The following is a 13,497-nucleotide window of genomic DNA, read 5'->3' as shown; positions in this document are numbered from 1 at the left end:
TTGGAACAGGGAGAATTATAAGTAAATTATTTCCACAGCTCTAAAATATAAACTTTGGTTAAGTTTATTATTTTGCTCCTCACTAAAGTAAAATGTTGAAAATCCACAAACATAAATTGGTAAATTCAGTTTAGAAACACTTACCTAGGTCTAAGGAAGCCTGCATAGAAGACCACCCGACTCTGCATAATCCCTGGTCATGACAGGACACTTCATAGTAGTGTTTCCCTACGAGGGCAAAATATTTTTATATATTATACACATATGATTCATTTACTACAGAGCCAGTTTTCCACTGTTTCTGAATTACAATTTGTATGCTTCAAATGAAGAACTGTAGATCTTTTTGTAACATTAAAAATCTGTTCAGATCCTCGATTTAAAGCTATTTACAGTTCCTGTATTAACAGACAACTTTGGAAATGTACACAAGTATCAATCCTGTTTAAATACCTTTCGTTAATCCTTTAGTAGCTCTACATCCGTGCCATTCTTTTACTTCTCTGCTTTGACAACAAAGACCATCCGACCCAATTGCTGGATTTGAGGAAAAACACAGAAAACCGTATCAGTACAGATTATGTAAATCACACATTCTGAAAGAAGTATTGTTCAGCCTCACTAATGAGATCATTCCTTCACCTGCTACAGTGTTCCAGCGACCGAGACGTGCTGATTCCCGAAGGCCAGCCGTCCTGTCCCCTGAGTACCTGCTCCTGCTCAGCCCCTGCAGGGCCGTGGCTTACGTCGGGGACTAGTTTCTATACTGTTATCTGTTAACGAGGACAGGATTTTATCACGAGTCTAAAAAGGAATCCGCACAGCACCTTATCTGATCTGCACTAATGTTAGCTGTATCAGCAACACAGGTTGAGACCACCATTCTCTAGAGTCCTTTAAAGAAATGGGTACAAAGAAAACGGGTACAAGAAAGAAAGAAAGATGCAGCCCCCACTCATTTATACTAGCTGCTCTGATTTTACGCTTAAATTAGAGCTTGAGTAAATCCTAAACTAGCAGGAAAACAGAAACCACCTCTGGCTTGTTCTCCAACCCATGGATCCAAAAACCACAAAGAGAAAGCAGGGAAAGTCTGAATAAACTTGCAGCTGTTATCTGCTAACATTAGGACTCTAAAAGATGACATTCTATATTATACATCAGCCAGTCACAGAGCTTCTTGGTGCTTTTTGGCTTTAAGTAAAGCATTTGGCTTTTGTCTACACTGGAAACTGTAACTTCCTTCCTGGTTGGGGCTTCCAATCATTTTCAGCACCTGAACGCAGAAGAAATTTTTTTAAAAAGCACCTCATCACACATTTTCCTTCACTAATCAGAAATTATTCAAAGTATAAATCCTTACTCATATGGGCACATTATATAAAACTTCGAATTTTTTAAAAAGTTCTGACAATGGCAAATCCTTAATACTCTTGTATTTAAAATTCTTTATGTATATATGCATACATAAACCTTTATATAAATTAGATACCACATGGTGGAGAGTAGTATGGGGTGGGTGGGTGGTTTGTTTTGGGCTTGATTCGTCACGCGTACTCTACCTTTCTCTGCATCCTGCTTTTCCTCTCATTGACACCTGGTGTCAATTCCTCCAAGTCAACACTATAGCTCTGACTTATTCTTCACAATGGTTATACAATAGTCCTTGGATGCACTCTAATCTTTGTTTACCTTCTAGCAGTAGCATTTACTTGTTGGCAATTTTTAACGTTACAAATAACGCTGCATCGAATAGCTTTGTATATATATCTCTGCACAGTGGCACTTCCATTCCAATGAGCTTGACCTTCCAGGAATACATATATTTTAAATTTTAATAGGTAATGCCACACTGCTTTCTGGAGAAGCATTAATTCGTAAGTCAGTTATCACTCTTTTGGATTCTTGACAATCAGATGACTATAAAACAATGTTCCATTTCCCGACTACCTGTAAACTTGACCTTTGCACGTTTATTGCCACTTGGGTTTGCTCTTCTGTGAATTGCCTGTTTGTATCCTTTGCCCATTTTCCTTATTGGTGGTTTAGCTCTTTCTTACTAAAACAGGTAACACTTTACCTGCTATCAACACAAGAGCCCTTTTCCAATTTACAAGGATTCTTTATTTTTCATCAACATTGAAAATATTCTTCCTATTTTTTTTGTCTACTGCCTTTCTTCTGTGATATCTTTTCCATACATATATTTTTAAATTTTATACAAATGTACCTATTCTTCTACACTTTCTGAATTTTCTATTTGGTTTAGGAAAATTCCCCCACCCTAAAGTGGACATGTAGTTTTGTGTATTTAAAGTTCATATATATATATATATATATGTATATATATGTATATATACACACATATACACACACACACATATACATATATACACAGATATATATATTTATAAGTCTTAAATACATACAGAATTTGTTTCTAATTATAAGTCAATTTTTACATTGCTCCAGATGGATCAATTGTGCCAATACCCTTACTGAATAAATCATCCTTTTCCCCCCACTGAAATAAAGTACTTTTATCTACATATTAGTTTCTCATATACACTGGGATTTATTTCCATTCCATTCCACTTATTTGTCTGTTCTATGTCAATACTAAACTATTTAACTGTAGAAACCATATTCTAATATATGGTAAGTTAAATCTTCATTTATTATTCTTTTTCATAATTTTCTTGATATTTTTGGGTATTACTAAAAACAAGCTTTTGGATTACAGATGAGCTGCTAAAATCTATCCACTTACCGAAAGCAGATCCTCTATCATATGGGTTCATTTGCCATTTGTTGAGCACTAAGCAAGTTAAAATAAGAAAAGTTACCCACAAATGTAATTTAAAAAACACTCCATAAAAATTAAAACAAATATTTTATATAATATCTTAATTCCTCTTGATTCAATGTTTTTACACATTATTTAACTTAACATTGCAGCTGTTTTTACTAAAGGCAAAACTGAAATTGAAAACTGAATGATGTCAAAAATAATAATCACTGGCGCATCTAGGGTTAAAACCTTTTCTCCTCACTTGTTTCACTGACTTTGTTAGATGGTGCTGATCTCTGTCATAATCCTGAGGCCACTTATAAAATGAAGTTTTGGTAACTAAACGAGCTGACTTCAATCATTATGGAAATAATTGACCAACATTTCAGGATCTAATTATCATTTTATCATTATTAAAAGTCCTTTATCTTAAATAATTCAACATTACACCAAAAAATTACAATGTTTTTCCCTTCTTTTATGGAATCAGTGTTTTCCTTTTCTAAATCATTTCAGAAGTCTGGATAATCAAAGAATCACGACTGCTAAAGTGAATTCTGCATGTGTTCAAGCCCAAGTTTCACCCAAGCTAGAAATCTTTTCTAGACTTTTTCTGGTCAAACGGCACCTAGCATCTGCTTGAACACTTTGAATGATGGAGAAGCAACTTTCTCTTGAGGTTCTCTCTTCCATTGTGGGCTCAATCTAGCTACTAGGAATTAAGTTCAACAGAAATCTTCAACTAGACTATTTTTAATTAGTCCTGGTCTACTTCCTGGAACAATGATTCTCTCTCCAGATCCCTTCAATGATTTAACAATTATGCCATCTCCTTTTATACTTGTTTCTTCATGTTTAAAGACCTAGCTTCTTTACTCCTCACAGGACATGATGTTTGGAACCACAACCATTCTGGTTATCCTTCTGTGGAAGCATCCTCTTTCATCACCATCTCTCATAAATGATGGCTTATAGTTGTTACAAGTTCTGAAACTATTTCAAAATAGGCTAATAGTCTAGTTTATATCCACTATCTCACAATCCATTTACAAATGAGTTCATTCTATAAACTGTGTAACTGTTACTTTCAAACTACTGAGTAGAATGCCAAGTTCACTCCACTTAAGCTTGTAATTTTGTCACAATCCTGTTTAGTGACTTAAAATATGGAATAAGTTTTGTTAAAATATAAGAAAACCATAGACTACTCAAGATAGAATGGAATTCAGAAACCATTTTTAAAAAGCAACATAATTTAAAGATGAGAAAATTGATGTAAGATTGTTCATGTCACAGACAGGACCTCAAACTCCATATAGACAGGATGGAAATAAGAAACTGACTTTAAAATATACACTTTAACTTCCTGGCTTCTTCTTTCTTATCTTAAAGGAAAAAGCATGCCTCTTTTCCCGTGGAAGGCAGTATTTTTCACCATCATGAGTTTTTATTCCATCAATTATTTGTAAAATCCTTCCGTAATACCTTGTAAAACAATGTACCAATCTACCTTTAATATTCTGCATAAAAAGTTATCAGGCTAAGAAAAATATTAAAATAACTTAATACAATTTCCAAGTGCCAGTGTCTCCCCAGAGATGGCAATATTAGTATTTTAGGAGGAACAACCTCTCGGTGTTTACGCTCTAAATGACGTTTAGCATCCCTGGTTTCCAGGGCAGCAAATGCCAATACCACCCTCCAGATACTGACAATAAAAACACGCACTCAAATTTCACATCTGGAAATGCCAGGAATGAGAGTTACTAATTTATACAAAAGGAAATTATTAATATGCAAAAATTACCTGAAGCACCAGTTTTAATTGTCGTTTTTCCTTTTTTGCCTTCCTGCTGGTCTTTCAGAGTTTCGTAAACTATCTGGATAACTGGAATACTGAAAGCCTAGCAAAGAATCAATAGGTCTCCACGTTAGTATTCAGATATTAACGACAGCTTAATAATCAATATAAATTACAGAAATTATGCATGCACCATAATTATACATATTCCTGACTGCTGCTCCAACTTGCCCAAACCCAAAATACCAGTAAGATAACACGAGTTGACTGAATAAGGGAGTCAGAGCCAGCTGACAGCACAAAACAGTAACAATAGGGACCGACAGAATGAACCCAAGCTGCAAGGGATAAATATTCAGTCTGACAAACTGTTTCTCTACGTCAGGAGATCGGGCGATCAACCTCTATTGGCAACTGCTTTATTATTCGAGCCACCACGTTAAAATTCAGAAGTGAGTATAAATACTAAAAGACCCTTTCTCCAAGGGTAACCTTCTCTAAGACCAATTTAAAACCATATTTTTAAAGCCATCCCCTGGTAGATCTCATTTCAGAATTAGCTGGCAAAAAAAATCACTCACCGTGGCAAGCAATCAATTTCTTACATTTTGGAAGGAAGTTATTTTATTAACTATTTTAAAGTATCACTGTTCAAACAAGTAAAAATCAACTCTTGCAAAGTAAGTCAATTTAAGTTTATTACTTACACCAGTTTTTCCGCTTCCTGTTTCTGCAGCCTAAATGAAAAAACAAAATTTTTGTCAGTTAAAGTCAAATTAACATGATACCATGTAGAAATCTTTAGCAGTTCACTAGCTCACTTTATTTTCACAATGCCTCCAATTATTCAGATGTCCCCAGTCAACTACTGCCAATCCTGCCACTTCTCTTCCATTCCCTCAAGAATCTGTCCTCCCTTTTCTTTGCCCATTGCTACAATTCCAAGCTAACCCCTCACCATTCTAACCTAGATTATGACAAAAGTACCCTAACAGTGACTCATCTCTCAGAGCCACACTACACGCTGTTACCAAATCAGCCTTCATTAAACACAATTCTAACCATGTATCACATCCTTAAACATTTCTGATGATTCCCTGCTCCCAACACCCAAATTCTTCACCGTTGACACTTGAGAAAGGGCTCAAATAATCTTACCTACTGTATACCTCCCATCTTATTCCAAGTTACACCCCCAATCCAGACACACGTTTTATGCTGCCGTCTTACTGAACTGCTCTGGGACCATATCCTGCACTCTCCTACTCACTGTTTTTATTGACATGCTGTCTACTTAGAGAGCACTTTTCCTTTATCTTCCCTTGTCCAAAATCTACTTCCTCCAAGCAGAGCCCCTTATGATTCCTCAAGCAGAAAGGTAGCTGGACCCCTCACTGGAATCTTGTCATACTTTGCATTTCTTAGGCAGGTGCCACCTTCTGCCCATATGACATTTATCTGTGTACATGTCTACTGCGCTACTGGGTTTAGCTTCTGCAGGGCGGAGACTGCACCTTACTCACCTTCCTGTTCCCACAACTTCTACCTAATTACTTTGTATGTAGCATATGTTTCCTAAACGTTTGTGAATAAATAAAACCCATTTGGTGAAAATACCATTTTTAAGCCGATGGAGCTCTTAAAGTGGGTTACAACATCCCCAGAACTGTGTTTTCCCAGCTTCCGACCACCTCACCACATTTAAACGTACCATCAGTACATCACCTCCTCCTAGGATCAAGGGGATAGATTCAGCCTGGATATCAGTTGGGAGACTAAAAGAATCACATTTTGAAGAATTTTAGTTATTTAAAAAAAAAATCACCTAAGCTAATTAAGTCATGTTAAACTATAAACCTAAAAGAGAAATTTATTTGGCAAATATATCGATCCTTTTCAGCTAAAAATATACTGGTGTTTAAAAAAGAAACTCTAATTCAGAGAATCATAAGAAAAAACTGAATTTCACTCACCCAACTACGCCCAAAAATATCTGATAAAATCACTAACTACTGTTGAAATTATAAAACGTTGTTACAGGGACATTCAAGCTTTAAAAGATGGCTGTACTTACAGCCAATCCATCTCCTCCACGGCTTGTGCAATCTCAGGCATAACACCCATCTCTGAAAGTAAAAATTAGTTTAAAAATCAACACATACTAAACTTAAATCATATTGCTCTTATTGTTCAACAGGTAAACAGGTTTGAAGTATAGCTCAGTTATACGGTATCTCCTGTGTATGGCACTGCTGACAGTATAAATTTTGGAGAAAGATTTGAATTCAAATCCAGGCTCTTAGTAGCAACGTGACGTCAGGCAAGCTATAAGCCTACTTCTCTGCACAAAATGGAGCTAATGTTACTTACGTGGTAAGAATACAGGATGAGTAAAGATAATCGTATGTAAAGCACCCTGCACATGGTTGTCACTTAATACATAGTATCCACCAGTGTTTCCCTCCTATGACTAGTGAAAAACCTGCCAGAGTCGGAGAGAAGATTCTAGACCAGCACCTTGATTGTTTCATCTAGAGATATTGTGGAAGTCCTGTGCCTTGGCTTTTTGAGGACCATGTGAATACCCTCACCAATCTGAGGAAAATGACCAAGCAGGCAGAGAGAGCCCACATTTATAGGCAATCATAATCAGAACTCTGGTTAACTGAAAAGAGAGGGGCTGGTGGTGAAAACTTGAGTAATTAGAAATGTCAACTGGAGAACTACTCTGTTCTTAATTATTCACATATTTAAATGATTTACAACAAAGTGAATCCTAAATGAATAGATTGGGTTATTTTTTATCATTTCTCAAATGAACTGTAGAGGGTCCACATGGAATAGTCAGCTGTATTCCTTAAACCTCCTTTCCAAGTAAGAAGTGATCTTTATTTTAAATATGCATTTATAAAAATGTATTTTTTATTTATATCTTTACAAAGTATATATTCCTATTTAAAAAATGAGCCACACTCAAATATATCCAAGCCCCAAAGATAACTAATTTGGAAATTTTCTATTTCTTGTAATCATTTGTGAAAAGGCATAAAATAAGTCTACAAACTGAATATATCCATTGCAAAAAATAGCTTTTTCTTTGCATCAGGTGAGAAGAATCATACCAGCAATGAATAATATATACAACGCTAAAATTTTATACAGTAAACCAGTTAATATCAACATTGATGACATGGGAAAGTATAAAAACTTTTTTCAAAAAGGAAGGCTTTTGTACCTCTAAATTTCTTTAGGAAAATCCACAGATTGAAAAACTAATCAAGATCTAAAGTTGTATAAGAATTGCCCCCAATAGAATCTAGGTGTATCCTTTCTCCTAAAATGCAAACTGCTTGAAAAAAGGGAGTGACAGTCTTATATATGCTGTCTACATAATATATACAGCATACATTATATATGCTGTATACATAATACTGCAAGCTGAAGTTGCTCATGAAACTGTTCTACTGCAAGCAGCAACCACAGACGGCTTTCAGCAAATTCCAGACAACTTTTTGCTCCATTCTGGTCATGTTCTCTGCAGGTCTGCTTTGAAACTATATTTTCTTTTAATATAACATTTTTAACACTTAAGGGAAAAATAGGAATAGTTAACACTCTTTAATTCCACTTCTGTCTTTAATTTACATCAGACCCCTTCTAGTGCTTTTTAACACTCCTGTAATTTGTGCAAGACTCCCAGAGAAGTGAACCAATAAAATGACAACCTGGAACTGGTCTACACACCTTGGCTCTCATTTGAGGAAAGAGCTGGGAAAAGAAAAACAGCTACCTGTATGAGCAGATTTTCCCCGGCCTTTAATGAAATGCAACTAAAACGATCCAAAATCCTGTCTCGTGACTAAAAATGTGGAATTCCTTATGTTCTTACATTAGAAAAATGAAAGTACAATACTGTGTTACACCTGAAGTCATCTGAAAAGGTTAAGAATATCAAAAAATAGTGTGCCTAACTTGACATATATATTGCTATATAAATTTACCACTTTTAAAATATAAGGCTTATTGCAGCTCTATAAAACTGTGGATGTATAAAGAAGAGGAAACAACTATTTCGTTATATAAGCCAATTCAAATTTGTTTGGAATACAGGTGGGTATCATCAGCAATTAGTAAAAATTTTCAAAATTTGTGATGGGCTCGTGTGCTCGCGGACACAGACGCCTTCCCTTTAGCTTCAATATTTGTTAACGTTATTAAAATAGCGCTTAAATAAATATCAGGTTTGGACCTGTAGATTTGGAAGCGCCTGAAAAAATCAGACGCAGGATGGTCATTTTCAACCGACCCTCCCCGCGCCCCGCTGCTTCCTGGCCTGGACAACCCTCTATCAGGCGCGGGCAGAACAAGGTGCCCGAGCACCACTGCCACGTCAAGGGGCAGGAGGCCTGGGCTCCGGGAGCAGCTGCAGCAGCGCCGCCGCATCCGAGAGCCGTGGGTCCCCTGGCAGGACACGCGAGCGGAGACTGGAAGGCGACAGAGAAGAGAACGAGCACGGAGAGGCCGGGCCCGGCCAGCACCTGGAGGGAAAGGCACTCCCTGCAGCATCCAGGCGCACCGACCGGGCCTCTCGCGCCTCCACTGGTCCCCCACCAGTGCGGGGATCGAGGGGTCCGCCGCGGACAGCTCCCTCCTGGACCGCGATGCACCTGTCCGCCCCCGCCCCCGCGGCTCCCAGCCAGCCGGCGCAGGGCCGAGGCGTGGATCGGGCCCCCCGCCCCAGCCCCAGCTCCGCAGACGCACCGGAGAAGGCCGCCATCTTCGCCCCGTCCTCCGCGACTTCTCTCGCTCCCTCCCTCCGCTCCGACACGCTGCGCGGGAGCGGCGCGCGCTTCCGGTCCCCCTCCCCGTGGCCTGCCGCTCTCCAAGTCCGGGCAGGAACCCAGCCCGGAGAGAATGGTTCCGGGCCCCACAGCGCGGACTCAGTTCAAATGCACTTTGCCTAAGTAGCCAGGAGCCGTCGTCATTAGCTGTGCCCAGAGTTACCATTTATCTAGAGCATGCTATGTGTCATCTGGACCACTCTTGCACATATAAGGAAGCAGACGTTACGTGGAGAAAAGCGAAACCCTCAGGCAAGATGTTTTAGATAGAGGTGAAACTATAACTTCCGGAGCCATGCTCCCTGGGTTTGAATTCTAGACACTTGCTGGTTGCATAACCTTGAACAAGTCTGGGCTTCAGTTTACTCATTTGTGAAATAACCAGGAATAACACTACCTATTTCATAGGATTGTTATGAGGATTGAATAAAATAGGTAAAGCACATACAACAGTGCATAGCACATGGTAACAAGGCATGTGTTAGCTCTATCATTACTATTACATGTGACAGGATTTACCTGAAGTTCCAAAAGTCAAGGACAATCACCTCCAGGGGGCCTCATTCACATTAGTCCATGTTCTCATTATAATTTGTATAAATTTAAATAAATGATACCACTGAGAGTTATGCAGTGTAGCAGTTCTGAATAGATGACACGTACCCCATTTTCTTCCTCTCTCAAGGGACAAGGCATTTTCCAAGGGACTAGTCAGAGAACTTTTGATCTTAGGAGTTTGAGAAGGAGAAGGGAGGCTTTGAGATGCTGTGGCCAGAAGACCCCAAGGCAGCAGGGCAGGAACAGAGCCAGAGGGGAGAGAAAGCAGCTGTGGAAGCAGATCACGTTCCTAACAACTGCCCAGAAACATGTGTGACTTTTTCCCCCAGGGATAACTGGGCTTGTGGAGAGTGGACTTGAAGCTCTCTTCAAAGAGAATATGCCCCAGGGAGCTGCCTGGAGAAGCTAAGTGATACACAGAGAGACCCCCAAAGGACCCTGTTTTATTCATACTTTTTAACCAGAGGACAGATATCACCTGCCTCATGTGAGTTGCACTTGGAGGATACATACCAGAAGAAGAATCTCCAAGATACCAAACAAAAAGTGCCCTTGAGTGAAAAAATCGACCTTGGGCATGATTGATCCAGAGAGCACCGGAGTCAGATCACATGGGCACCAGATAAAGGTGGATCTCTCCCCGACCAGATTTTACCCCTCCCCAAGGGTCATAAACAGCAGCTCATGGGGGGGGGGGGGGAGTGCAGAAAAGAGATTGATCACACCCTTTACCACACTGCCAAACTGGGGAGGGAGGAAGCTGTAATTTTGGTTAAAGTTGTGAATTTTGATCATAACACTGGACCCAAAAGTTTCATTACAGAAATCAGACTAAAATTGTGATGAAAATAACGGGGCAGATTTTCATTATCTGGGAGTGACCAGAAGAATTCCGGAAGATGCTAGAGACTCCATCTAAGTCAGGGGAAGAAATAGCCCCCAGAGCTCATTTTATTTTTATATATATATATTTTTTTATATAATGTGTGTATATACACACACACACACATATGTGTGTATATATATATATATACACACATATACATATATACATATACACACATTATATATACATACATATAATTACTATATGTGATATATATATAGTAATAATGCCATCAATAATGTGAATTGGGACATAACGTTATTGGCTCCCCTCCTTGGCAGGTAGGACAAGGCTAGGCAAAGAAGCGGCAGGCAACCCCTTCACCAAACCAAGAGATGAATGATGGGTATCGACAGTCCAGTATCCTGCTGGTCCACTCTCCTCAAAACAGGCTGATTAAATGGGCACCTACTAACAGTCCTGGAATCCTTGCCTGGTCCCAGAAACCCACCTGTGTAAATCATTAGGCAGGAAGATAACCACCACTAGGTGGCGCCAAACTGCAGCTGAGCCAGGTAGAGATTGAACTGGACTGAACTCCCAGCTGGGACTTCTTCCCACAGCTGCACCCCCCCCACCCCCAACCCCAACCCCTGCCGCAATATTTTATGTAATTGGATCTTTTGGACCCATAGCCAATCATGTTATGGTGGAATTGTGCTGTATTATCCAGGCACCCAGAGAAATAATGCTATGTATTTTCAGGTAAGCTGTAATATAGGTTGTTGCAGAACAAATAGTTTTGCAATTGCGAAGGCAAGTCTAAGAAATAGGCCCTTGGGATACCCAGGCCCTTAATACTGTAGAGAGGATGGGCCCCGTGAAGACTCTGTGGACTGGTCACCCAGAAGCCACACACAGTCCCCTTCCCCTTGCCTTTCTCTATTCTACAGCCTGGGGAAAATGTCGGGGGAAAATGTCGGGGGACAGTGGCCTTTCCAGACTCCCTTGTCAGGAGAGGCAGCATGAGATCTGGTTCTGCCTGGACAGATGTAAATGGAAGTCCCTTTTTAAAAAGGAAAAAGCTCTGACTGGCATGTATGCTTTGCCTGGAAAAGCAGCAATGAACCACGGGGAAGAAAGCTTCACACTAAGGCTACTGAAGCAGAAAATAGGAGGAGATTGGGTCCGTGATGATGGTGGTGAGCTACTACCAGACCAGTTCTGTCTGCCTCAGGACCTCTTGCAGCTGGAGAATACCTTACACAGTTGAACCACTCTTCATTCTCTTTCCCTCTTTTTTTTTTCTTGTTCTTTTTGTTGGTGTTCTTTTTGTTCGTTCTCTCACGCTTGCCGCCCAACCCATTCCTAACAGGTACAGAAGTGAAAGGAGATGGCAGATTCATCAGCATAGATTTTGTATCATGAATCACGCAGAAAGTTTTTTTCTTCAAATGTTCTAGAACAGAGCAATAAGAAACCTGTGGATGAGAAACATTGCCTGCCCTATCGGTAAACAAAGATGTAGCAGCCAGCAAGCCAGCAGCCACTGCAGCTGCCCCTGAATGTGCACCCTGAGGGGATTCAGGATAGAGAGAAGAAGGATACTGGCCCTAGAAAGTTAGGCTGCAGATCAAAGGAATGATTTCAATAAGACCAGACTCTTGCATCTTTCCATACATAGAAAAGTGCTAAATTTATTAACTTGAGATGTCTGGTTTTCTTTAATTAGCAGTAATCTTTTGAGGTTCTGACTACTTGGTTTTTGTTCAAAAACTCCTGTATATCCCTGGCTCCTCCCTTACCTCTTCAAAGCAGTCCCTCAGAGCTATCTGAGAGGCTGTATTCCTGGCTTAAGTCCTCAGAAAGTCTGCCCAATAAAACATAATTCTCAACTTTTAGGTTGTGCAATTCTTTTTTCAGTTGACAAACCTATTGTGGCTTCAAGGTGAAGGAGACATTTGGCTTGAGTCATGAAGGCACCATCAAAAACCGCTCTTGAATAGAACACTTCATTACCACCCAAAATGAAGATGAAATGTACCACATGCAATAGCAGAAGTGACCCTGAACCCAGCCTCCAGAAGGCAAGTCAAATCAGGTCGTTTACTTTGTCCTTTCTTTGACATCCAACTGCACTCCTCTGGCCTTATTCTGGCACCTTCTGGGCCCTAAGTCCCCAGTTTCTAAGGATCCAGCCACCAAGAAGGAAGTAGCAAAAGAGAGTTGTTTTAATGTAAAAGAAGTTGATTTGAAAATGCAATATTTTCATAGGATCCTGGGTTCAATCCCCAGTGCCTCCTCCAAAAAATAAATAAATGCAATATTTTCATTACATGATCTCCCACCAGCAAAGTCCATCCTCACAATGCATCATACAAACCACTCATCATTCTACACAGGTCACTGCAAATTCTCCCTCCTCTAATTCCACGCAGGAAGTTTACCCTCAGATCCACATGTTAGGAGACCAAAGGACTTGAGAGTACTTGCTCTGGATCCTGACTTCAGCTGTGAGAGGATGTGGCCAACCTTCCATCAGACGACTCTCTCCACTTTAATACAGCTCTTGGTTGGTAAGACTCCTGGTTCCACCCTCCTTGGGACGACACACACCAGACCACCGCCCCCACCATGTCTAGCCTCCTGCTTCCTTCCAGCTTGATGCCTGGCATCTCTT

At 39.9% G+C, this 13,497-nt stretch overlaps 1 protein-coding gene across 1 annotated transcript in view; it reads right to left on the bottom strand.

The window, feature by feature from the left end:
• The window catches only part of DDX1 (DEAD-box helicase 1), a 31,414-nt gene extending 21,960 nt beyond the window's left edge, over positions 1-9,454 (bottom strand). The window contains exons 1-8 of the mRNA XM_032497059.1: positions 9,354-9,454; positions 6,667-6,718; positions 6,304-6,367; positions 5,300-5,329; positions 4,599-4,695; positions 2,771-2,818; positions 454-537; positions 145-228 (exon numbers count right to left, since the gene is read on the bottom strand). Coding sequence (XP_032352950.1) covers positions 145-228; positions 454-537; positions 2,771-2,818; positions 4,599-4,695; positions 5,300-5,329; positions 6,304-6,367; positions 6,667-6,718; positions 9,354-9,369 — 475 coding nt within the window. The 5' untranslated portion in view covers positions 9,370-9,454. The remainder of the gene's footprint in view (positions 1-144; positions 229-453; positions 538-2,770; positions 2,819-4,598; positions 4,696-5,299; positions 5,330-6,303; positions 6,368-6,666; positions 6,719-9,353) is intronic.
• Between the last annotated feature and the right edge of the window lie 4,043 nt (positions 9,455-13,497).

This window comes from Camelus ferus, chromosome 15, assembly GCF_009834535.1.
Source record: "Camelus ferus isolate YT-003-E chromosome 15, BCGSAC_Cfer_1.0, whole genome shotgun sequence".
Classification (NCBI taxonomy): domain Eukaryota; kingdom Metazoa; phylum Chordata; class Mammalia; order Artiodactyla; family Camelidae; genus Camelus; species Camelus ferus.
This window is presented reverse-complemented; position numbering and strand designations above follow the sequence as displayed.